This window comes from Jaculus jaculus, chromosome 4, assembly GCF_020740685.1.
Source record: "Jaculus jaculus isolate mJacJac1 chromosome 4, mJacJac1.mat.Y.cur, whole genome shotgun sequence".
Taxonomy (NCBI): domain Eukaryota; kingdom Metazoa; phylum Chordata; class Mammalia; order Rodentia; family Dipodidae; genus Jaculus; species Jaculus jaculus.
Genome location: NC_059105.1, coordinates 25,507,990 through 25,533,931, shown reverse-complemented (window position 1 = coordinate 25,533,931; position 25,942 = coordinate 25,507,990). Strand labels below are relative to the sequence as shown.

General features: G+C 40.7%; 1 protein-coding gene across 1 annotated transcript in view; it reads right to left on the bottom strand.

Moving 5' to 3' along the window:
* The window catches only part of Abca12 (ATP binding cassette subfamily A member 12), a 183,608-nt gene that overhangs the window by 120,608 nt on the left and 37,058 nt on the right, over positions 1–25,942 (bottom strand). The window contains exons 3-4 of the mRNA XM_045148359.1: positions 12,863–13,016; positions 1,203–1,294 (exon numbers count right to left, since the gene is read on the bottom strand). Of these exons, the coding sequence (XP_045004294.1) occupies positions 1,203–1,294; positions 12,863–13,016 (246 nt within the window). The remainder of the gene's footprint in view (positions 1–1,202; positions 1,295–12,862; positions 13,017–25,942) is intronic.

The window sequence follows — 25,942 nt, the reverse complement described above, 5'->3', positions numbered from 1 at the left end:
AATGGATGTCCAGTATGTCAACTTGTATAAAGTTTTGAACACAAGTATTTGATATCCTCAAAACAAAGATTTATGATCAAAGATACCAGTAATCCATTTCAGTGGGGCCTAGGTTTTATATTTGTGCCTCCTATAGACCAAAACAATCTATTTGCATGAGATAATTGGCCAAGAAGTAAAACATAATCTGTGGTCACTGAGCAAAGCAAAGTTCACTGGACCATGAGACCATGGCCTTATTCCTCCCAGGCTCTCATCTCCTGAGCCAAACACCCAGAGATCATTTGTAACAGAATATTAACTCTTCAAAACCATTTATCATCATGTTCCTACTATATTAACCCAGTACTTGTTTAATTTGGTTTAGCAACTTATATTGAAATGTTACTTAATATCATAGTCATAAATATTCCATGGAATTGCTCCTTCTTCTCTCAGAAAGGACCAATAATATTTTAACACTAAAGAATCTTCATTTTCTTTCTTACTATAGCCCCAGTCTCTCAGACAGTTCATGAATTATCTAGTAGATATTTGTCCATTGTCAAACAGTCACTGATTGGAGAGTTTGGCATTCTAGTCAGTGCTTTTCCAGACGTGTACAAGCATCTTTTGGGTGTAAAACTTAGGTATTCAATGTTTCTAAGAATCTACTCAAGAAGATTTAGACACATATCAATTTGAGGGCACCTGGTCTGGATTTGAAGCAAATACAGAATCACCCTGAAGACTGATACCAAACGTTTTGGGGAGGAAGCAGCGTAGAGTTCAAATAAGCCAGGATCATATAATTCCAATTCCCCTGGGTGACACAAACCCAGCACTAAAGCCTGTTGGGCCTCTAAGTCTTCATTGGTAAGGTGGAAAGTCTGGACAAACTTCTGAACTATTTTCTACCAATTTTTATTGTTGGAATTTCTATACATTGCAGACTCACCTAATGACAAAGTTCAGAGTCAATTCAGGAACACGGTCCAATTTTCAACACCTAAACATTTGCTCCCAAGGCATATTTCAGTCAAAACTTAATGTCCAATTATTGAGAAGAACTTTGCATAATTCTACTGCCACACTTAGGCAACCAAGGGGTCCCCATGGGTCTTCCAGAGATAGTCTGAGCATTCCATCTTTGTTTGAAATTCTGACCTTTGCTGGGTGTTCCAAAGGTCTACTCTCCACTCGACAGGAAAGAGTTAGCTTACCCAGTGATGTGTGACTTCCTTCTGGAACTTGGGTGCTGTGGAGTGATAAATTACTGCCCTTCTCCAGCTTGGATGACTTTTCTGGAATTTCACTAGAGAAGAAAAAGCAAAATGTCTACAACTTTGTCCACATTACTTTCAGTTAGTTAAAGCAATGTATTATGCAACAGATTCAGAGCTCTCTGAGGACTTGCAAATTTTTCATCGACTTTCTAGGATATTAAGGGGATGATTCACCTAACCATGCACCAATGAATATATAAGGTATCTCATCTGGTGAACTTTTATTCAGAGATAATGACCTAGATGAGATTTAAAAATAGTCAATTTTATTCTAATCCTATAGAAAAGAAATTAATGGAATAAAACACTAGTGTTAGATACTTAAAGTATTCCTTACTTCCTTTCTCTTTTAAAGTTGATAAATGTTGGGATGGATACATGGTTTAGTGATTAAAGCTTTGCCTGCAAAGTCTAAGGACCCATGTTCCACTCTCCAGGTCCCATGTATGCCAGATCACAAGGTAGCACACATGTCTGGAGTTTGATTGGAGTGGCTGGAGGCCTTGGTGAGCCAATTCTCTCTCATAAAAAAGTTGACAAATACCAAGTAGGAGAGAGTCCAGTAATGTTTTAGAGACTGAAGAAAAAGGTCTGCTTATTTGTCAACAAGGAAAGAAAAATGTGTCTACATTAAATTTCAGAAGGCATTTTGATTTGAAGGAAAATAGTACTTGTAAGATAGATCCAAAGAAGAGGGAATATTTAATGAATATCTAGTATGTGCCAGAATATACTGTGATTGAGGTCATTACAGGTGGCACTAAAAGTGTAAAGGGATAAAACAGGTTTTCAAGTACACCAAATGTGTTGATGTAATGACAATAATAGCATCATGACATCAAGAATTCCAGGTCAGCCTGGGCTACAGCAAGACCATACCTTAAAAAAAGTAAGAATTTCTGTTCCCCACAATCACACTGACTTTTGAAAAAGAAATGCTAAGCTTTCCAACAGCTTAATAACATTTTCAAATAATTAATTCCCTGTTTGGGCAACTATTACTAAAATAGATAATTGTGTACTTTCCTTTTCTGTGGTGTGGGAGACTGAACCTAGGGTCTCATATATGCTGGGAAAGTGCTTGACCACTGAACAACATCCCCAGCCTTAAAAATGGAAATAATTATGTTTTCTTGAAAACTGGGTGCAACTAACAATAAGTAACTAAAACAAAAGTATGCATTTCACAAATGAAGCATATGCATTTGAATAATTTTCAAAATTCTAGAAAGTTGGGTGAACTTTCTATAGTTGTTTATAAAAACATAATTAAGATACAGAAGGATGGCAAGAAATCCTCATTACTACTGTGCTTTAATTTGACTTCTGTTTTATAAACAAGATCTTTGTGATTTATAATTGGGAAAGTATGTTCAGTACTATTTTTTTTTTCCTGTTTTGGTATTTTCTTTTTATAAAAATGATAAGAAGTAACATTTGTTTCCATTCCCCAGTGTTTTTCCAGTATTCTCCTTAAAATGTACTGGTAGCTCCAAAGGTTCTGCATTCTTAATATGCATCTGAATTATTCATGACCATGACTATATTCCCCTAAATCTTTTCACATTCCTTATGCTGACTATTTGGATGAGAAAGCAATTCAGATAAAAATAAGAACTGACCTGAACCTTTTCTCTTCTTTCAAAAAGAAGTTTTAGAAAGTTTGAGAAAGTTGGGTTACTTCCGTTTCTTTACATTTTTTTTTTTCAACTTGTAACACTACAAGGAAGACTACTGAATATCAATATAGTTTGAAAATGAAGAGGGGACAAAAACCTTCATAAAAAATTTAAGGACCAAGGACAGCAGCATGAACCAAAGGGAGAATGACAAAGATCAACTTAGCAATGCAGGAGAAAGGGGAACTGAGTGAATCATAGGGAGGAGAGTCAAAGGGGCTTGGGAGAGAAAAGGCAAGTACAGTAGAAAGTTAGTCCTTAGAGAAGCAGAGCTGATCTGCTCCACCACGACTAAGTTCCCAGCTGCTCACGCTTGGGTTTCAGCCCAACTCCACTCCCAGGCCTGCCTAGTTCTTAAGAGGATGAGCTCTTAACCTTCCCCAGGAGCAGCTGGCCAGGCAGCAGCTATACCAGACAAGGATCTGTACAGGTTCCCTATCTGGGAGGGGAGGGGCTTCTCCTGGACCAGAATGTGCCTGTGGTGAAGTGTGCCCACATCTCTTAGTGCGAGCCCTTTGTGAGAGAACTGCAGATATTGAGTACGCTTTGCTGCTCCTAGGAAAATTTTCCCTAACCATGGTTCATATTGATGTGATGTGGTACTGTGACATGCATCCAGTCCATGGGACATTAAAAGTGATCACTTTAAGAAAAGGAATCCAGGGCTGGAGAGATGGCTTAGTGGTTAAGCACTTGCCTATGAAGCCTAAGGACCCTGGTTCGAGGCTTGTTTCCCCAGGACCCATGTTAGCCAGATGCACAAGGGGGCACACGCATCTGGAGTTCGTTTGGAGGCCCTGGCATGCTCATTCTCTCTCTCTCTCTCTTTCTCTCTCCCCCTCTGCCTCTTTCTCTCTCTGTCACTCTCAAATAAATAAAGAAAAAAGAAAAGAAAAGAAAAGAAAAGAAAAGGAATCCACAACACAAACAATGGAGAACGTGTGTGCAAAAAAAGTGAACTAAGGCTATGAGTTAAAATATAACTTACTTCCCCACAAAAGGGTAGCTAATTCTACTATATCTGTATAAAACATCTAAAGGAGAGCAAGAAATTATTCTCAGTGATATTATTATTAATTAGTCTTTTCTTAAGAGTCTCCAAGTCTGAGAGGACTAATAATTACTAGTAATAGAAGTTTCCTCACTGTGAGTGACATTCTCTGAGCTTTCTAGTGGCAAAGCACTTTATGATTCTTAGAGAACTATGTAAGAAACATTTCTGCTTCACTATTTCACACCATCACTTTGCACCTATTTATATCCCACATTGTCGTCATTATAGGTTGTGACATCTTGGAGAGCTGGGAGCAGATACTATGTCTCATTCATTTTTAATTCCCAACATCTAGCACAGTACTGGACTATAATACTTGATGGCTGACTAAGCAGGAAGAGACACTACTCTAGGATGTAGTCACAGAATTCTGGAGTTAGAAGTTAGAATTTCAGCTCTGTCTCTTCCATAAGACTCTTAAATCGTTGTTGTTTTTTTTTTTTTCTCATCTTTACACTAGGAATATAAGCCCAGTTTGCAAGATGCTGAATCTAATATGAGTGAATTGAATATCTTTGTGGGCTTGTCATCATGGGCCCACACCAATATTAGCTTTGTTGTAAAGTGTCCACCAAAGAAGATAACGTAAGGATACAGTATTTACCTGCAGTATGGGACAAAAGGCCCATGATTATTTATATATCCTTCAGACTTAGAATCTCCAGGTACACAGGTGACCAAGTAGATGCAAACCCATTATTCTGTAAACCTTAAACCTATAAGCATTAACTGGCAAAGTAGAAAAAAGGTCAGGACCTCCCCCAAGGAATTGTAAGTGCTTCTTCATGTTATGGGCTTATGTAATTTCATTATGAATGCATGAAAGGAAATTTCGATGATTAATAATAATTTGTCCTCTCCTCAGACTGGGATATTCTCAAGGAATGTCTAATGAATAATGATAATAATAAATCACTGAGAACAACTTATAATCGAGCATCTTTTTGAATGGCCTTAGCCTACTCTCCATCATTGCAGAATCAGATCCACAAGCATTGGCGGAAGAGGAAACACCCAGGGATGGTATCACAGACACAAGCAAATGCCCTTACACTCCTTCACCGAGGTGTGCTGCGGAACCACCTATGACACAAAGCACAGCAATGAATTTTATATCCCAAGTATCAAAATGATTAGGGTGGAAATGAATTCTCTAGCCAAAGAATCAATGAGTTCAGGATTGATAAACCTGCAGTAGACTAAAAGGCCTACGTGTAATCATCGCTAACTCACCAACATTTACTAAAGTGCTACTCTGTGCACTATAGTGGATCAGAGATTCCAGTTCATTAATAGTAATAGCTAAGCAAGGCCATGCACAGGGGACAGGGGGAGCAGGTGAATCAGAGTTGAATGAGATCAGAGTTGTCACTGGTGATTGGAACAAAGTCCTTAGAATCACATCTCTCACTGAAGCCTCCTGATACCTTTGCCAGCTTCTCTACAGCTGTTCCTTAGAGCAAGTGTGGTTGTTTCCCTCAGGGTCTATGTCTAGAGATACACTTTATTGTGACAACAGAGAAAGGGGTGCACCTGGCACCTAGTAGGTAGAGGCTAGAGATGCTGCTAAAAACCCTGCCTCACATGCCACAACCATGACTTCCCTGCCAAAATATCAATGAGAGCAAGGTGAAGAAACAGGCAGTAGTCTAGGACACATGGTGGACACATTCAGTGATAGCTCACCCCATTCACACACCCAGGACCCACGCAGGAGAGAGAACTCATCCAGTGATAGCTCATCCCATTCACATACCCAGGACCCATGCAGGAGACTGGACTCATTCAGTGATAGCTCACCCCATTCACACACCCAGGACCCACGCAGGAGAGAGAACTCATCCAGTGATAGCTCACCCCATTCACACACCCAGGACCCACGCAGGAGAGTGAACTCATTCAGTGATAGCTCACCCCATTCACACACCCAGGACCCACGCAGGAGAGAGAACTCATCCAGTGATAGCTCACCCCATTCACACACCCAGGACCCACGCAGGAGAGAGAACTCATTCAGTGATAGCTCATCCCATTCACATACCCAGGACCCACACAGGAGAGTGAACTCATTCAGTGATAGCTCACCCCATTCACACACCCAGGACCCACACAGGAGAGTGAACTCATTCAGTGATAGCTCACCCCATTCACACACCCAGGACCCACACAGGAGAGTGAACTCATTCAGTGATAGCTCACCTCATTCACACACCCAGGACCCACACAGGAGAGTGAACTCATTCAGTGATAGCTCACCCCATTCACACACCCAGGACCCACACAGGAGAGTGAACTCATTCAGTGATAGCTCACCCCATTCACACACCCAGGACCCACGCAGGAGAGAGAAGTCATCCAGTGATAGCTCATCCCATTCACATACCCAGGACCCATGCAGGAGACTCATTCAGTGATAGCTCACCCCATTCACACACCCAGGACCCACACAGGAGAGTGAACTCATTCAGTGATAGCTCACCCCATTCACACACCCAGGACCCACGCAGGAGAGTGAACTCATTCAGTGATAGCTCACCCCATTCACACACCCAGGACCCACACAGGAGTGTGAACTCATTCAGTGATAGCTCACCCCATTCACACACCCAGGACCCACACAGGAGAGTGAACTCATTCAGTGATAGCTCGCCCCATTCACACACCCATGCAGGAGAGTGAACCCATTCAGTGATAGCTCACCCATTCACACACCCTTTAGACCCACTCAGAAGACTTAAAAATCCTACTCATGAGCTTAAATAGTACCAATAAAGTCATAATATCTGGAGAGATGGCTCAGGTACTTGTTAGACTCTCATAATGGATATTTCTGGGAAGCATGCAAAAGCATTTCGCAAAACTTAGAAGTCCGTTGAATTTGACATATAAGACTATCTAATTGCAGAAAATTCAATGTAGAAGTGGGCCAAGAAAACCTGACCCACTACACCAAGTGGTGTGCAGAATTATTTAAGGATCTTTGGTTGGACTGAGCTACATGTACAAGTACCATGAAGTTTGATAAGAACTTTGAATCTAGAATACTCGAGGTGCACTTTGCCTCAGTGTCACTTGTAAGGCTCTATTTGGAGTGGAAATCAACAAGAGAGATACTTTGAATTTAAAAAGATCCACTATGCTAGGATGAAAACTCAACCCAGAATAGATTTGACTTCTCAGACATGTCTACCATCAGTTACAATTGGGAAATGTCACATTTATATATATCCTCATAATGGTAGAATTTGTGTACTTATACCGGGTGTTAGAATTTCCTGCAAGAGGGAAAGACTACCTGTAAAGGTGTAATCTATGTGTGCAATGGTAGATTCTGTCTATAAAAAGAATTCCTACTAGGAAAGAACATATGGCAAGTCCTAGAAAGAAAATCTGACATTCTTTTTTGTCTCTGTAGGTTAGTTAAATTTTTATAAGTATTTTCCCTCTTTTTCTCAGAATTATAATTATACGTAGTGACATCTGGAAGGGAGATGTGCTGGAAGCTCACTTCTGATCTTGGTTCTACATGACATTTGTCACTGACTTTGAACTAGAATGCAGGACTCTGTAATAGTCATGGAGGCCCTGTCAGTTATATGATGCTTCTGCTCTTTCTGGCTTTACCTTAGTAGATATTATTCACAAAAACACCTTTAATCATCCTAATTATCTCCTGGTATTTCATGCTGACCCTCATTCTTTAAGGGTCATTCAAGCTTCATATATGATTTCTATTTGTCTGTATTCAAAACATATCTCTCTTCTAGGTGGCCAAATTATAATCAAGATTTAGAAATGACTTCATATGTTGACCTATTCTAGGCTCTTAAAATATTCATTATAAGGACTTTGGCATTATAATATATAACTAGAGCAAGCATATTTCTAAAAGTTTTAGAAGCACTATGTTGGGACTGGAAAGATTTTTCAGTGGTTAGAGGCACTTGCTTGCAAAGCCTGACAACCCTAGAACAATCCCCTAGGACCCACATAAAGTCAGATGACAAAGTGGCACATGCATCGGAACTCATTTGCAGTAGCAGGAGGCTCTGAGATACCCATTCATGTTCTCTCTCTCTCTCTCTCTCTCTTTCTCTCTCTCTCTCTCTTTGTCTTTCTTTCTCCCTGTAAGGTTCAGGAGTGATCAAGACCACAGAGACTACTCTGAGAAGCTTTTATTTGCGAAAAACATGAGCTACCAGGACTGACTCTCAAGAGTGGAACATAGTCAGTCAACTTTGAGGTTATAGATAGTGGGCTATACAGAGTTCTTCAGTTGGGGGAAGGTGAGGAAGGGAAATAGCTAGGGTGATGAGGTGGGAGATAAGGGGGCAGGAAACCTAGACCTGGGTCATTGTTAGGCAAGGAAGGGATGATGGCTGGGCAGTTCCCTGGGGAATGTGGATGACCCACTTCCTTATGTCTCTGTTGCCCTCCTGCTGTCCTCAGTGACTGCATTTTGTCCTGACCTAACACTCCCCTTACAAATAAATAAATACATTTTTAAAGGCACTATGTTGAGCAGATATTTTATGGGTGAGTGTTAGGAACATGTGGGATAGAGAAGAGAGGACAGTTTCAGTGCCTTTGATGATAATATGAGTGACATTCTATTCAGGCATGACACAGGCAAATTCATCTGGCACTGAGAAGAAATTTGTAAGTTCTCTGTCACACTTAGAAGCAAGGCCATCCGGCTATTTCTCCAGGTTGAATATTCAAGTGCCTCCATTTATTTTTCTTTTTCACTGCACTTTGGGATTCTTTCTCCAAGGCCTACTTTAAATAAATCTGCTATTCTAACAGCCATACTGTACCCTCACTATTATTAATGTGTGTGTGTGTGTGTGTGTGTGTGTGTACATGTAGTCCTGGCATTGAACCAAGGAAGGGCCTTGCATATGCCAGGCAAGTGCTGAGTGATATACTCAGCCCTTGACTGCATATTTTCAAAAGTCTCTGGGAGAACTCTCCTGACATCTTCTAACCTAAATCTACTTCCACTCTAGCAACATACCCAGCAGTGAGGTCCATGTTTCTCAGGCACAATGTGCTAAGGAAGCTGTGTAATTACTCACCATTTGTGTCTAATGTTCTGGACATAGGGAATTCTCAGAACAAACATTCATCACATTTACTCCATGGCATGGCAATTTAACTGTTATCTTGTCTCTCTTTCTCTTTTCTACCAGGTTGTAAATTGTTGTGGAGCATGGGCCATGCCTTCTTCATTTCTGCATCTGCAGTTATGTGCTCAGTCTGGAGTACCTTGTGAGCAGCCAACGTGTTCTCTTGGAATGGTTGAACAAGTTGGCCTGCATGGCAGCTAATGCATTCTTCCAGTCTGTTCTTAGATAAATGAATTCTAACCTTTCCTTCCACACCAGTTTGAGTTAAATGGTTATAGTTTGAAATTAAAACAAGACAAGAGCTCTGTATTCTGTTTCGTTTCTGCAGCCAAAGAGATACCTGTTCTGTATTCACTAGTCTCATGTTTCCAATAGCTGCAGATTGGTTTCTAAACTCAGCTATATTTTTAGTGTTACAAAATAAGCCCTGAATGAAATCAGATTAGCTATTTTTCAAGTTCTACAGGGGTTATCCAATAGGAGTAGAGGTGTGCATTTAATAACAATGGCTTGTGGGTAAATATTAACAGGAATATACAGTGGAACCATAAGAGCAGATCCCCCAAGATCTGCAGGAATTCTGAATCATTTCTCCAAATAATGACCCTGTGAGCTCTGGGGGATGATCTCTGGCCCGTGCCCACTGTGTGAGCAATGGCACAGCCATGGGTTCCCACTGTGTGATGCATTCTTAGAGGCCATGTAGGGAGGAAGGACAAAGGTAAGATCTATGTTGTCGAACCATTCATTGTGCGAAAGAACAAGGAAACCATAAAGGTAATCATTTCTATTTTTCAGACAGCAAGTTAGAGTTGGTGCTGAGTTCAGTGTTGGATTTCCTTTAAAGCCCTTCATCCTGAAGCTAATGCCTAGAGAAGTATGAATTTAATAACATAAGACTGGTGCCAAAAGCAAAAACACTAGGCTGCTGGCCATCCAATAGTGACTTCAGTGTGATTCTGTCTCTCAGAAGCACATTCTATTAAAGGAAACATAGGAGGCCTCTTTTGATGAGACCAAAAGTGTCATTTCTTTCCTCACTTACAGATCAGCAAAGGAAGGCTGTTTGGTTTCTTAATGAGGCTGTGCTGCTAAATCTCCCTTCACCAGAGGGAAGCAGTGCAGTGGAATAGTTTACCCAGTAAGCAGGTGCCACTTTCATTGCATGGCTGTATAAAGCATAAAAGTTAATAGCATGGTGGGAAATATCATTAATATGCTTTTATTATTGTGCATAATTTTCTAAATTAAGCTCCAATTACTTGGTAGTTCAGAAAAAAAAAAGTACTGGGTATACATCAAAACATAGCTTGGACTAAGTACCTAGAGATCAGAATCAAACAAAGAAGAGCAGACACGACCAGCTGTCATCTCATTCGCCCTTATGAGCTTGAATCTCCATACTATTCCATAGGAAAATACTCCCTTAGGAGGAAGTACACTTACATACTGGATAGATGAAATAACTATTTTCTCCATAGGTAGGTCTTCCATGAGGGGTAAGAAATATAAAGAAAGAAGCCATCAATAAACACATAGATACCCCAGGTGGAAGTCATCCAATATGCAATTGATATGTGTTAATGCCTTCTATATTTCCTATAATACTCACTAATGCTCATGTCAAATCATGCTCTTCAGGAAGGGTCCATGTTACTGCACTGAAAGCTCCCTCCCTTTCTGCTATAATTATGGAGAGTGTTGTATTAGTATCCCCTGATACTTTTCAGTGTACTATTTTCCATTATTGATTTAGTATTTTCAAATAGTTTCCTTCCCCTTTTAGAACAATGGCACAAATCATATTTAATTCACTCTTATAGGTCTCAGCTATAGAATGCTATTCTTGCTTCTCCCCTTTGCACTGATTGTATGAGAGATGTGGGCTCTACATGGCTTCAATCTTCACAGCATACACTAGTGCTCATTGAGCTAATGCTTGCTAATTTCGCAACATGTCACTTCCCTGTTGATAGCTTCCCAGTGGCTCCTCGCTGTACCCACAATACGAATCCGCTACCCCTGCCTTCATGATGGATCCTATGTGCTCTGTCTCCTGTGTCCCCTGTCACACTCTCTGCTACCAGTCCCTTCAGCCCTCACTATACTCCAGCCCTATTAGCTGACTCTGTGCTCCTGGGTGGCTGGGTGTCCCTAGTTCAGAATCAGCTGCTGTGCTGTCTGTAATGCTGCCTTCCAGTTTCAGGGTTTTTACCTGCCTGTATTGATCTCAGCCAAACCGTCACCATCCAGCCTTCTCTCCTCTCTAGAAAATCCCTACTTTTCAGCTTTTACCTCTTAACCAAATATGTCATTACACTAGTTATATGTCATTGCTCCTTTTTTTTCTTTTCTTGGCTTTCCCTTGCTTACATTAGAATGCAGCTAACAGAAATGTAAAGAATTTGTCATATTCACCTCTTTATCACAGTGCTTGGAATGTGGTCTGACCTATGGAAGTATCTCAATCATTATTTGTTGAATAAATTAATAAACAAGTGAGTGAACATCAGAGTCATTCCAAGCATCAAGGCCTATTAACTTACTGAAATAACAAAACCTGTGAGAATTAGCAACCCAGTACAATAATTATGTGTCTCGGGTTGTTTCCCATGACAATTCTTAACATGTTTACATCTCATGCTAAGCAGGCTGCAGCTGCTGTCTTTTAAAATAGCAACCGCATTATTTGATGGCTAAAATCATTCTGATGGCATTAAAGAAGAAATGGTACAGGCTGGAGAGATGGCTTAGTGGTTAAGCACTTGCCTGTGAAGCCTAAGGACCCCAGTTCAATGCTCGATTCCCCAGGACCCACATTAGCACAAGGGGGTGCATGCATCTGGAGTTCCTTTGCAGTGGCTGGAGGCCCTGATGCACCCATTGTCTCTCTATCTGCCTCTTTTTCTCTGTCTGTCACTGCTCTCAAATAAATAAAACTAAACAAACAAAAGAAGAAGAAATTGTACTGTGTTTTGGAAACAGTATGCAAGTTTTGAAAACCAAAAGTCTCTGGCCATGTACATAAGTCTAATCTTTTCATGAGACTCTTTAAAAAGTCTTTAATAGAGTTATCTCAGAGTTGATTCAAGATTATTCTACTACTTTCAGGTCTATAGCCAGGTGGGTTCCTGAGAGTCTCTTTAGGTTTAGAATCCCAGAAGGAAAATTGAGACTGTAAATGGCCACACTGGTAAATGGTTGAGATTTTCTGTCTACCCTCCTCTGCTGCTTCTCAAACCATAAAATAGAACATGCATTAACCTCATTTAAAGGTTATTGTTTAATTATGTGTACTTTCAACTTTATGACCTTGAATTTTGAGACCTTTAATTTTCTTATTTGCACTTCCTGGTTTTTATTATATCTGGAAGGACTGCGCAGGGTAATATAAATGTGTCACCTTCCTGGCGATGATGCCCATGGCACATACCTGAGACCTGTGATTGAGTCGTAGGGCAATGTGTCACTGACAACCTAAAGAGAGATAGAGGATCTTTGAGGAAAGACAAGGAAAACTGTCTTGACCTCTCATCTTCAAAAGCAAAATTTGAATAATGTACCCAAAACAGATGATGTTCAAGTTCACAGAGTCATGGTGATTCCAATGGGTGCTTCTGTGTTCTTCCATATCTGGATCTTTGTTTTTATAGGATTTATAGAATGGCTATAAGGTTATAAGGAAACAGAGTTGACCTTTCAGAAGCGCTCAGCCTACTTGGGAATTGCCCCTACCTGTCTTTAAATAGTGATTCGTTAATCCCCTTCCTGCGCAGAAGATCTCTTGGCCCATAAGGTGTGTCTTTGCACTTAGAGTCTGTGTCACAGAGGAGGGTTTGGAGGAACGGGAAGAATCCAGCACTCGGAAGGTTTCGGGGTGCGAGGTAACCTGGAAGTAAAAAATAATAATTATATTTCCATGGCATGCAAACCTAAGATTTTTTTAAAGGTGTAGTAATAACTCAATTTTGTGAAATTGCCTTTTGGGTAAGACTGAGAACTCAAAATAAGCCTCACCACTGCAACTAGCATTTCCATGGGTTGGAGGATGTTTTCTTTTATATTTCTAGATTTACTAAAATGAATTTAAAGATGTGAAAATGCCCATTCCTCATGGACTATTCTTCCTGGGGTTTATTCTAAGGAAATACTTTAAAGCAGTTTAAAGAATGTTTGCTAGAAGCTGAGTATTGTTCTGCATGCCTTTAATTCCAGCACTCAGGAGGCAGAGAGGGGTAGGAGGATCACTGTGAGTTCGAAGCCAGCCTGGGACTACAGAGCGAGTTCCAGGTCACCTTGGGCTAGAGTGAAACCCTGCTTTGAAAAAAAGTAACCTAAAAAAAAATGTTTGCTAGAGTATTTTAAAAATAACTCACAGTGAGCCAGGCGTGGTTTCGCATGCCTTTAATCCTAGCACTTGGGAGGCAGATGTAGGAGGATCTCAGTGAGTTCGAGGCCATCCTGAGACTACATAGTTAATTCTAGGTCAGCCTGGGCTAGAGTGAGACCCTATCTCGAAAAACCAAAATAAATAACTCACATTGGATCCTTGTGATACAACACAATGTGATTATTAAGCATGTCAATTAATATGGGAAAAGAGTTTGAGAAGTCACAAACCACTAGAATGAATAAGTACAGGAAGAAATTAACTGTAGTTTTTGGTGTGTGCTTCACATGGATGGTGTGTGTGTAGCCTATGCAATTGCTTATGCCTTTTATGCACATGTGTGCCAAGGCCATAGCAAGTCCTCTTCCATTGCTCTTCTCCCTTATTTCCTTGAGACAGAGCCCCTCTCTGAACCTGGAGCTCATCAGTTTTCAGTTGGACTCGCTGACCAGGCAGCCACAACCATCCCCGTGTTTCCACTTCTCTCAGTGTAGGGATTATAAGCATGTGTGGCTGCACACAGCTTGTTGTGGGGATGCCCTTATGTTTGCACAGCCAGTACTCTAAATCACTGAGCCATCTCCCCAACACCAAACCCAACGTATTTTAAAGTAATATAAGCAGAATAGCCCTAATCTTTTCAAATAAGCACATGATTATTAGAAATCTGAAAACTCAGGCAATTCTTGGCCTTTGAAACCTAGGTTATATATTTCACATGATTTTCATGTGCTTCCTTTTGACTGTATTTATAATCAAGGTGAGTATGGAGGCAGCCAACTTCGGATATACTAGGAGATATTTTGGTCCCTTCAAAATGTAACATTTTGGGTTGTAGAGATGGCTCAGTGGTTAAAGCACTTGCCTGCAAAGCCTAAGGTCCCAAGTTCAATTCCCAAGTACCCATGTAAAGCCATATACACAAGGTGGCACATGTATCTGGAGTTTATTTGCAATGGCCAGAGACCCTGGAGTACCCATTCTCTCCTCCCTCCCTCCCTCCCTCCCTCTCTCTCTCTCTCTCTCTGCCTCTTTCTCAAATAAATAAATAAAATATTAAAAAGTCTAAAAAGGTGACATTTTAATTATCTTATATAGATAACCTTTATTTCCTTAGTGATATAAATGAATACATAGGTTTCATCCAAAATTAGTCATCAAAAACAAGGACTATAATGGTAAAAGGTTTACTTGGATATTTGCTTTATAAAGTATGATGATAGCATGGGATTGGCATGCTGTGGAAAACAAGTCCTTTAACAGTTAGGTTTGATATTAAGACACTAGATTCCTTCTTTTGGGAAAATGTGGAGACAATGAGTTTTTTGTTGTTTTGTTTTTGTGTCTTTGTTTTTGAGGCAAGCCCAACAGACTAGCCTTTTAATGCAAAAGAGTAAGAGCAAAAGAGAGAGGGAATTGGCATGCCAGGGACTCCAAACACTGAAATGGAACTCCAGATGCATGCGCCACCTTGAGCTTGCATCATTTTTGTGTGTCTGGCTTACATGGGACCTGGAGAATTGAACGTGGTTCCTTGGGCTTTACAACCAAGTATCTTAACCACTAAATCTCTTCAGCCCAACAATGACCTTTCAAGAGGTACTGGATTAGATAGTGAACTTTTCATAAGAGTCAAATAGTATACTTTGAACCCATGGGTTATACTATCTCCATGACAATTCTGCAATCATACTATGAAATTAACAAAAGTCACTGTGGAGTTCAGTGAGCCTGGTTATGTTCCAAGACCTTCATTTACAAAAACAGGCAGTTCACTGAATTTGGGCTATGGGCTATAATTTGCTGTCCCCGGGAGAGGCTAGACTTTCCTAACCTAGTCTTTGTCCTTCTTTCTCTCTTGTATTTCCTGTATTATCTCTTCCTTTTATTTCCCCCCTTCCTTCTCTTCCTCTTCCTTCATTGCATCCTATCCTTTTCCTCCGTTTCTTTTTCTTTCTTTTTATATTTATTTTTCAAGGTAGAGTCTCACTCTAGCTCAGGCTGACCCAGAACTTGGAATTTATCTCAAGTGGCCTTGAACTCACAGTTATCTTCCTACCTCTGCCTGGGGTGCTGGGATTAAAGGCATGCGGCTTCCTCTGTTTTTTTAAACTTTGCTTTTCACTCACCACCTCCTTCTCCTTGTTTCTTCCCCCTCCCCCCCTCCACTACTACTTACCTTTCTCCTGGCCCTTTTCCTTTGATGTGGCCAAGAAGGTGGCAATGTTCTCCAAACAGCCTTCCTTTTGACCTTATTTTCCATGTTTACTTTGGGAGGATTACCCAGCACTTCCATGGTGAACGCAGAGCATGGTGCTCTGCTCGTGGGCACCATCTAAAGTGCTGGTTTCTTTATTGTATTATTGAAACAGAAATGTTTCAGTCTTGGTAGTGATAAAGCTACCTCAGCCTGGCATGATTAGACTGAGGAAGCATCCTGAAAGCTGCCTTGGTGACTTTTACAGAGATTATAGAAATGGTGAAATCAAAGAATTTCCACCATGTTTCTTTGTGCTGTTCTTAAAACGGTTCAGAACCCAGCTAATTTTTTATATATTTAAAATTTTATATCATAAATTTATATTATAAATTATAAGTATTTATATATATATTTTAAATTTGTTCATTTTTTAAAATTTTTTATTTATTTGTTTGAGAGCGACAGACAGAGAGAAAGACAGATAGAGGGAGAGAGAGAGAATGGACGTGCCAGGGCTTCCAGCCTCTGCAAACGAACTCCAGACGCGTGGGCCCCCTTGTGCATCTAGCTAATGTGGGACCTGGGGAACCGAGCCTCAAACCGGGGTCCTTAGGCTTCACAGGCAAGCGCTTAACCGCTAAGCCATCTCTCCAGCCCAATTTGTTCATTTTTATTTATTTGAGAGTGACAGAGAGAATGAGAAAGAGTCAGAGACAGAGAGAGAGAGTGGGCACGCCAGGGCTTCCAGCCACTGCAGACAAACTCCAGACGCGGTGTGCCCCCTTGTGCGTCTGACTAACGTGGGTCCTTAGGCTTCACAGGCAAGTGCTTAACTGCTAAGCCATCTCTCCAGCCCAAATATTTTATTTTTTAAATATTTATTTAATAAGACCTGGGATTATTATATTTACAGAGGAAAGGAATTTAGTTTTGTTTGTTTGCTTGTTTGTTTGTTTTTAGAGAAAGAGAGAGAGGGAGGCAGATAGTGAATGGGCCTCCAGCCACTGCAAATGGACTCCAGATATATGCACCACATTGTGCATCTGTCTTATGTGGGTCCTAGGGAATCGAATCTGGGTTCTTTGGCTTTGCAGGCAAGCGCCTTAACTGCTACACCATCTCTCCATCCTGGGATTTAGTGTTTACTCCAGTGAAGACATGTGTGGTAAGTCTTGGAAAGACAATTCAAGCTAGAAACATACGGAGTTACTCAATTATGGTATATTTTTCTTAACTTTTTAGACATGGGGTCACATTGGCAAAATAAATATAAGTCTCCTGATCCTGAAAATATTGTCTTTTTGTTAAACACAAGTATTTCACACCATGACAAGAATAAATGAGATGTGCACATTTGAAAAACATCATTTGTAGGTAATTAAATGCTCAATTATGAATAAAGAAAATATGGGACAGGAAATGACTCTCAGAGATATATTAGCAAAAGTCATTAAAGTACTTTTTACTTTTCTGTGGTTTTCAAGTAAATTTTGTTCTCAGTTATAGCTAAGACATAATTAAAACTGCAAATAATACCAACTTGGTCTGATACGTGGAGCCCAGAGGATGACCCCTGCTGGCCCTCACTTGGAACACCAAGTTGTACTCTAAGAGGAGGCAGCTTCTCTTGCCACTGAGCAGCAGGTAAAAGCAAATGCATTAGCTCCTCTTGGATGTTTTCCAGGACTGCGAGTTGCCTAGCTGGAGGGGCAGAATTGGATGGAACTCCAGAGACTTGTTGCGGGTTAGAATTATTGGACTTGGAGATTTGTCACTGACTAGACTTGTTGGACTTGGAGCTAGAGTTTGATGATTGCCCTATTTAAATCTTGCATTGGTTGAATATTTCTTTGCTATGCCCAATGCCATCTTTTGCAGTGTGAGTGTTTATTCTGTGTCATTATGGGTTTTGGGGGGATTTTTGGTATTATCACTTAGTTAAAAGACCTTGGTTATGGGGATATTTAAACATCATTAGGATTGATTAAAAAAAAATGTGGGGACTTTGAAAGTTGGACTAAATGCATGGTGTTTTCTATCATTTATGTTTATCAGTTTATGGGGACCAGGTGTGGAATGTAGTGGTTTGATTCAGGTGTCTCCCATAAACTTAGGTGTTCTGAAGCCTAGGTTCCCAGCTGATGGAGATTTGGGAATTAATGCCTCATGGAAGTAGTGTGTTGTTGGGGACAGGCTTATGGGCATTATAGCCAGTGTCCCCATGCCAGTGTTTGGCACACTCTCCTGTTGCTGTTGGCCACCTTATGATGGCCGGAGGTGATGTCCACCCTCTGTTCATGCCATCATTTTCTCTACCATCATGGAGCTTCCCCCTCAAGCCTATAAGCCAAAGTAAACCTATTTTTTTCCCCAGCAAGCTGCTGTTGGTTGGGTGATTTCTACCAGCAGTGTGAACCTGACCGCCACAACATGATATCTGACAATGACAACATTTTGTCCAGTATGTATCAGTATCTTAGAGTGAACAGCCTAGGAACTGGGGAAACAGGTACATGTCAGGTTTTGCTATTGGGTTACTGAATCACAGCAGGTAAATTAATCTCTCTAAATCTCTATTTCTACATCTACAAAATCGAGGATAATGGGCCTTGCTGGCTTGCAGGGCACAGGGAAGATCAATTAGGTAAAGCTCGTGAAAGGTACTGTGAACAGTAAGGAGGACGGGCCCACAGAACTCTGAGTGGCATTGCTCATAGGGCTGCTATTGAATGACTGGCGTAGGCTTTGCTGCTCAACCTGGCCTCTCATCTCCACACCTTGCCAATAAGTGGTTAGGAGTATTTCCTGGTGTGTCTCTCTGCCTAGTAATTCATAATATGTACTTGTATCAACTGGCGTAGTGTTTCAATTACAGTGTGCTTGGTGGGTGTGGTGCCATGACACATTCTTCTCAATTCTCCCTGGGGCAAGTCTTGCTTCATAGGACAGAGGCTCTTCCAAGTTCAAATTCATTGGCAAAATGTAGACTGTAGCTGGCAATGAGAACTGAGGCAAGATGCCTAATCCTTAAGGCAAGGCGGTCCAATGTTCAAAGGTTGACATCTGAGGGATTAGCTCAGTGGGAAACCAGTTGTCTAGCATGCGTAAGGTCCTAGGTTCAATCCCCAGCATTGAAGAAACAAAACAAAGACAAATGTTGCTGTGTATAATAGTGCAAGGGCACTGGCTACAGTCACACAGAATAAGAACAGACCTTGGGTCATTTGGGCTGGTGTCCTACAGTGCTGGGAACACACACACACACACCACTCACAGTTGCTGCCAAAAAAAAAAAAAAAAAAAAAAGTGGAGATAATGTTGGAACTGGCTATAAACAAGACCAAGTAAAAAAAGATTCCTGCTTCTTTATAACTTTTACTTATTATGACTATCAGTTTTTAAGAGGAAAGGGTATTTTTAGAAGGCAATTTAGACTCAGACCTTGCCATCCCACTGACTGTTGCTCCTCTGACCCTCAAGTACGATGTGATTGGCAGTCAGCCTGGGAGGCCCTGCAATCCCACTGCACGGATCCAGAACAGAATATGTCTCTCTCCTGTTGGGTGATGAATTCCAAAGGCCATGGCCTGATCTACTTAAATTTTCAACAAAACATCTTGACTCAAGGCTGGGAGACATAACAGAAACTTGCATGGCAGATAAGAAACTCCCATGTGGATTGAAGCTGGGGAGATGTGAAATAGCAATCTCATCCACACTATTCAAAATACTTGGCAAACATGTGCATAGTTCATCATAGGTGAATGGGCCCTCAGGAACCTTCTCGATAGGTTCCACCACAACTAACATTTTGTTTTGTAGCTTTTTCTTTTAGTTATGAATATTCACAATTTCATCCTTAACATATCTTCTTGTTTTATCCATTTTTCAAACAGAAAATGAACTTTTTTTTCCATTCTGCATCTTATAAAAAAAAAAAAAAAGAATCAAAATGATTGGGCTGGAGAAGATGGCTTAGTGGTTAAGTCGCTTGTCTACAAAGCCAAATGACCCAGGTCCCATTCCTCAGGACCCACAAAAGCCAGATACATAAAAGATACACAAAAGCCAGGCACATGTGTCTGGAGTTCATTTGCAGCAGCTGGAGGCTCTGGCATGCCCATTCTCTGTCTTTCTCTGTCTGCTTTCTCTCTCTCTCTCTCTAATATATAAATAAAAATAAGCTTAAAAAATACAAAAAGAGCAGAAAGATTTACTGAAAACAAGGGCTGGTTTGGACAAAAGGTAGAGGTAAAGATCTTTTGAGGGGAAGGAGAGCAAGAGGTGGGTTATTATGCCACCAAAGAACATGGCAGAGTCACTGAAGTCAGATGATGGCGTCAGTTCCTGGAGAACAAAGAGAGTTTTTTGCTTTTATAACTTTTTTTTTCCCCCACGGGGAATGTTTTACTTCTTATGACCTGCTAAGAGTCACTGTGGCACTGGACCAGACCCAAGTCCATAAGTTCAGAAGGCTGAAGGTTTCTCTGGTGACAGGGAGCTGTCCTGGTATACCAGAAGTCCACATTGGGATGAGGTAAGAAGGCTTATAAATGAGAGAGTAAGTTGTAATGCAAGGTTGTTTCTGCTCAGCTTGGGCAGCAGGGGTGGAGAGGGTCTTAAAATGACCATGTGTATTCTCATCCATCTAAGTTAAAGTTTTAAGAAAAAAAAAAGGAACCCTGGGGTTGGAGAGATGGCTTAGTAGTTAAGGTGCTTGCCTATAAAGCCAAAGGACCTAGGTTCAATTCCCCAGTACTCACATAAGTCAGATGCACAGGTTGGCACAAGCTTCTGGAGTTTGTTTGCAGTGGTTAAAGGCCCTGGTGCACCCATTCTCTTTCTCTATCTGCCTCTCTCTCTCTCTCTCAAATAAAAAAATAAAAATAAAAATATTTTGCGCTAGACAGGTGGCTCAGCAATTAAAGTGCTTGCCTGCGAAGCCTAAGGACCCAGGTTTGATTCTCCAGGTCCCACATAAGCCAGATTCACAAAAGTGATGCATGTCTCTAGAATTTGCCACGGTTAGAGGCCCTGGCACACCTATTTTCTCTCTCTCCTCCCCCCTTCCCTCCCCTCTCTCTGTCTCTAATGAAGAAATAAAAATTAAAATTAAAAAAAATGATTTTAAAAAGAAAGGAACCCTAGCTTCTTACTTCCTTCACAGTGAGATATTCCTTCACTCTAATTTAGTCTCCTAATTTTCTTGGACACATTTAACAATGAAATGCCCTTTGGCCTCTGGACAGGGCTGAATTAGGAAGGCGGTACCCACACCGAGCATGACTGTCCCAATGGGAATGTCAGAGAGCTGGTACCTGGGCTGGGAGCCACTGTGCTGAGCCCTACAGCGAGCTCTCTTGAGCCACTGTCCCCTCGACAGATCCAGCAACTCTAGATGGCCTCTAGCAAAGCAGGGACACACCTGAGGAGACCCCCCTATGGCATGGCATCTTCTCTGAATGGGGAGAAATGCTCAGTAATGGTTAACTGCACTGCAGATCATCCACGGGTCTAGGCAGCTAAAGTATAAAGCCTGAACTGAGAGGAAAGGATCCCTGTTCTGTTCCCCTGATCTCCAATGTGATGTTGGGTTTAGGAGAATGGAGAGTGGAGGAGTATGAAGGATTTCCATAATCCGGGCTCAGGAGCCCAAAGAGTTTAGGAAACTAAACTCTAGCTCCCATTCTGGGAAATTCAGAATACATTTGCATATTAAACATTTGAAAGTTTTGCGGTTAAAGAAAATGAGTAAGTTTAGTTAATTCCATATTTACATATATGCGATTAGAGGCTTTTCCCCCTTTTCTCTTGCTTTTTTTAAAGGTGGTATGTAATAATGTCCTAGATACAAATATCCCATAGGGCACAGTGAGGTAGTGCTTAGTCCATTATCTCAAATATCCCAGCATCCTAGCTAGTTGGGCAGTTGTTTACTGCCCTCCTCCCACCACAAAAAGAAATTCTTACATAAGAAAATATGTTGGTTTCACTTCTCTACCTATTAAAACTTGCTTGTCAAGTGATGCCTCATTGACAAGACTCATATGCGCTTATTCAGTAAGCACCTTAGCAGTGCGCTTTGCTATCTGAGGAAGTCCCTGTGCAAAACCTATGACATTGCTTAGCCATGAGAGTTTCATTTCAGGAGGATTTGAGGAGGCTTACAAAAGCATGTGCTCCACAGTAGAGAAAAAAATAAAGTAAGAGAGAAATCAAGAGAGCGAACGAGTTCAGGAACAAGCAAAGCTCAGCCCAGTAACCTGTGTCATAGGTTTGCATGTGTCAGGAGAGGTTGATCATCAGTGGGAATCACATTTCTCTGTAGTTCCTTGCATTGCTCAGAGCATGCAGATCCCTCACTATTTAGATAGAGATGGGAGGTGCCGACTGGGGCACTATCTTGATGAAATGACTGTGCAGAATACTGGCCAACAGGGGGAAATAGCTTGTGGAATTGTGTAGGGGTATTCAGAGAAAAAAAAATGTCCTCTCCCCAATATCTTTTCCCTTCTGAAAAACTGGGTTATGAGTTATCAGGGATATGTCAGCAAAAATTATTCATGAATGAAGTGGCAGGGAGGACTAAGAGTTGAAAGTGTCCTTTAAATTCTGGCTTTGCAAATGATTTACAATGTCTCGATGGCCCTCTATCTTGGGTCAATTTCCTCACTCACACCAGGGGGAAAGTCTGGATTACTCATCCATCACACTGTTACCAGTGAGAGAATCTCCTGTCAAGGATATTAGCATGTTAAGGCAGTGAGCACCTAGGATGAAAATTATGTTTGAGAATAAAAATGTGATTTCAGTAACCCATTAAGAACAATGATATGGTGGAAAGAATTTCAGTGACGTTTTCATTTGGAAATCCCAAGCAGTTGTTAGCGCAGGGAAATTTGTATCTTATAGTGTAAAATAAAAGCTGATGAAACACATTGCTGAGATCATTGTTCAGGGGGGAAAAAAAGTAGAAGTTTCATCGAGGCCCAAGGTTAGCAACTTCTCTAATCAACAGATGGTCTATTCACGGGGGCAGCTTGCACTTTAGTTTGAGATTCCAGCTCTCTAGATCTCTGGTATTTATATTCTATTTGCAAATGAGACATGTGACAACCTGCCAGTGGAAAAATGTGTGTCACAACCTTTTCTTTCAAGCAGCACTGTTGACAGGTAGCAGCCCCATTTTCTTGTCAGACTTGGCTCTTCTGCTAAACCAGAGATTCCCTTACCAAAACCTCTGCCAATTGGAAAGAAACAATTTATGTGACTCATGGCTTGCTGTATAACCCTCAACATATCACTGGCCTTCTCCCTTGCTCTGAGCAAAACTACTTTTTATCAAAGTCACTGCCTCATTAAGGAAGGAAAAAAAAAAAAAAACAGTAAGGCTCCTTGGTGGTATTTTTCTAAATTGTACCCTTCAAAGCAAATCAAATCTTACATTAGCATAACAATTGATATTTCAGATTTTTCCTTAAAAAAAGATTTTGCTAAAAAGGAAAAACTTTTGAGAAATTAAAACCAAGAGATTCCATTTTGCACCCCCAGACTGCAAAAAATAAATGAAAGGCGATAACACCAAGTGTTGGAGAGAGTAAAGGGCAGGGGAAATTCTCGCCTTATGGTAGAGAAAAGTAAATTGGTGAAGCTACTAGGGAAGGTGTGTGGCTGCTTTCTATACAACTTAAGACATGCCTAATTCTCTGGGTAGATCTTAGCAAAAAGCACAAAAACACATGAATGTCTATTCATATTGCTTTAATAATAAATTGAAAAGAATATAAATGCTCACCCAAATACCATGGACAAGTAGGAATATATCTATGCATGACATATGTATAATTTGAAAAAAAAAAAAAACAATGAAGGGGCTGGAAAGATTTCTCAGTGGTTAAGGTACTTGTCTGCAAAGTCTAACAACCTGGGTTCAAGTCTCCAGTAGCTGTATAAAGCCAGATGCATGAAGTGCCGCACATATCTGGAGTTCATTTGCAGTAGCTCGAGGCCCTGGCATGCCCATTCTCTCCCTCCCTCTCTCTCTCTCTCTCTCTCTCTCTCTCTCTCTCTCTCTCATTCTTGCTTCACTCTCTCTCTCAAATAAATAAAATACTTTTTAAAAATCAATGGAGAAAAGAAAACTAATAAATTAAATTTTAAAAAAGAAAAAAAAATCAATGGAAATAAGTCTAAAAAAATATATTACTGAACAAAATGTATATAATGTTGAGTCTAAAATTTCTACAAAGTCTCAAATAAAATACAACCAAATAATGTGTTCAGATATATTGGTATGTAGCAAGAACATAAAGCAAACATTGGAATATGCTACATGGAATGAAGAGCCGTTCCCTTCTGAATGAAAACAAGGAGATGGGAAGGGAGGAAGAAGATGGGATCTAAGGAGTTTATACAGGGGCCTTCATGATAATGCTTAGTTTCTGTGAAACAGTAACAAAAATAATGACTGGGTCTAATATGTCATGAAAATGTGAGGGTTTGATGAGGGTGCATACTAGATACATGTTATTTTGATAGTGTTTTGATAGTAGATAGATGTGATTGTGATGATACTTTTATGCAAGGCAGTGTGGTTACAGTATTTCACACTTCTTCATGATGATGCAGAAGATTTGCATTAGACCACGATTAGACGGTTTTAGTTACAGAAGAACCAGAGAAGGCTTATTATCAGGCTGTGTTTCCTTCAAGCCTGCTCAAGGGTAGCTTTATTACAATGCTCTCTAAGTTAATAAACTCCACCCCGCCTTTTGCAAGTCTTGCGGGAAACTTATTGACCTCCGTGTTTCATTTTTGGTTTTCTGCCATCCTTCTTGCCTTGTTTATTATGATATTAGCAGGGATCGCTGTTCCTAAGAGAAATGGCTAATTCAGAGCTCATTAGATTCAGGACTCCAAACTGTTCATTATATTTTACCTCCATCGTCTTCCCATTGCGTTTCATCTGCTATGGTGTTTAGCCCATTGCCAAGCCCAATTAACTCCTTCAAGTGCTACTCCTGCTCCTTCAGGCTTCTTGTTGTTGGAAAATATGTGCCATTTATTTGCATTGCTTTTGAATTATTGATGAATATGTTTTCAAGTTGATTTTAATTGCCAACTCTCAGTCACTCTGAATGGGGTCTTGCTCCAGCCCAGGCTGACCTGGAATTTACTATGTAGTCTCAAGCTAGCCTTGAACCCACAAGGATCCTCAGCTTCCCCAGTGCTGACATTAAAGGCATGTGCCACCATGCCTGGCCTTATCTACCAAGTAGAGCCTTTTTCACAGAATTATGGGACCATCACAAAGAATTGCCAATGACTGATTTTCTTAGTTACTAGTACGCCCTTAACCCTTACAAACCTTTTCAGCAGATTAGCAAAACATAACTTACTGTATTACAGATTTATCAAGTGGTTACCTGGAAATGCTAACAGGAAAATGTGTTCATTCCTTAAGTCAATTCCCAGGATCTTTCCCCCTCACACTTGAAGCAACAAGTTAGCCATCAGTCAGCTGGCAGCTCTTTGAAAACATTCTCACACATACTGGAAAGTGATAGAGCTTTATTAGTGATGTGGGTTTACTTTGAAATTTCTTAAGATTTTTTAAAAAGTGAAAGCCATAAGAAGCCATACCATGTCCTCCCCCTGAAGTTCCGTGCCTTTCACTGGAAAACTTAGGTCTGTGATGGCCACAGTGCTGAGGAGAAACTTAACCCAAGACCATGTAGCATCATGTCCAGCCTTGGTCCTCCCAGGTTGCCAGCTGGAGGGAATATGGACCTAGTGGACTCCTCATATTTCACCACACAGGTGACATAATAGGATTCTTGCTACTGGCATGGGAAATTCTTTCTTCAAATACCTTTAAATTTTTTTAAACTCTGGGTAATGTGCAATTCCATCTGGCAAGTATCTCCTTCCTATTTTCTTTTCCTAGACAGTGTGCCCACATGTGTGTGCACACCACAGCACAGCACTTTTACTCATTTACACATTCAGTTCAATCCTTTCATGCAAAGAACTTGTTCTATGTCCATAGCATGGAGTTGTTTCTGGCAAAGAGAACTATGACTGTTCCTACCTGTAAGGTGAAGGTGAGGCAGGGAGGACAGAGGAGAGGATGAGGGAGAGAAAGAGGAAGCTATGAGGTACACCAGGTGGCAAAGCAAACTGTAGCAATGACTTTCTGTTCCTAATTGAGAACTTTTCCTTCTAG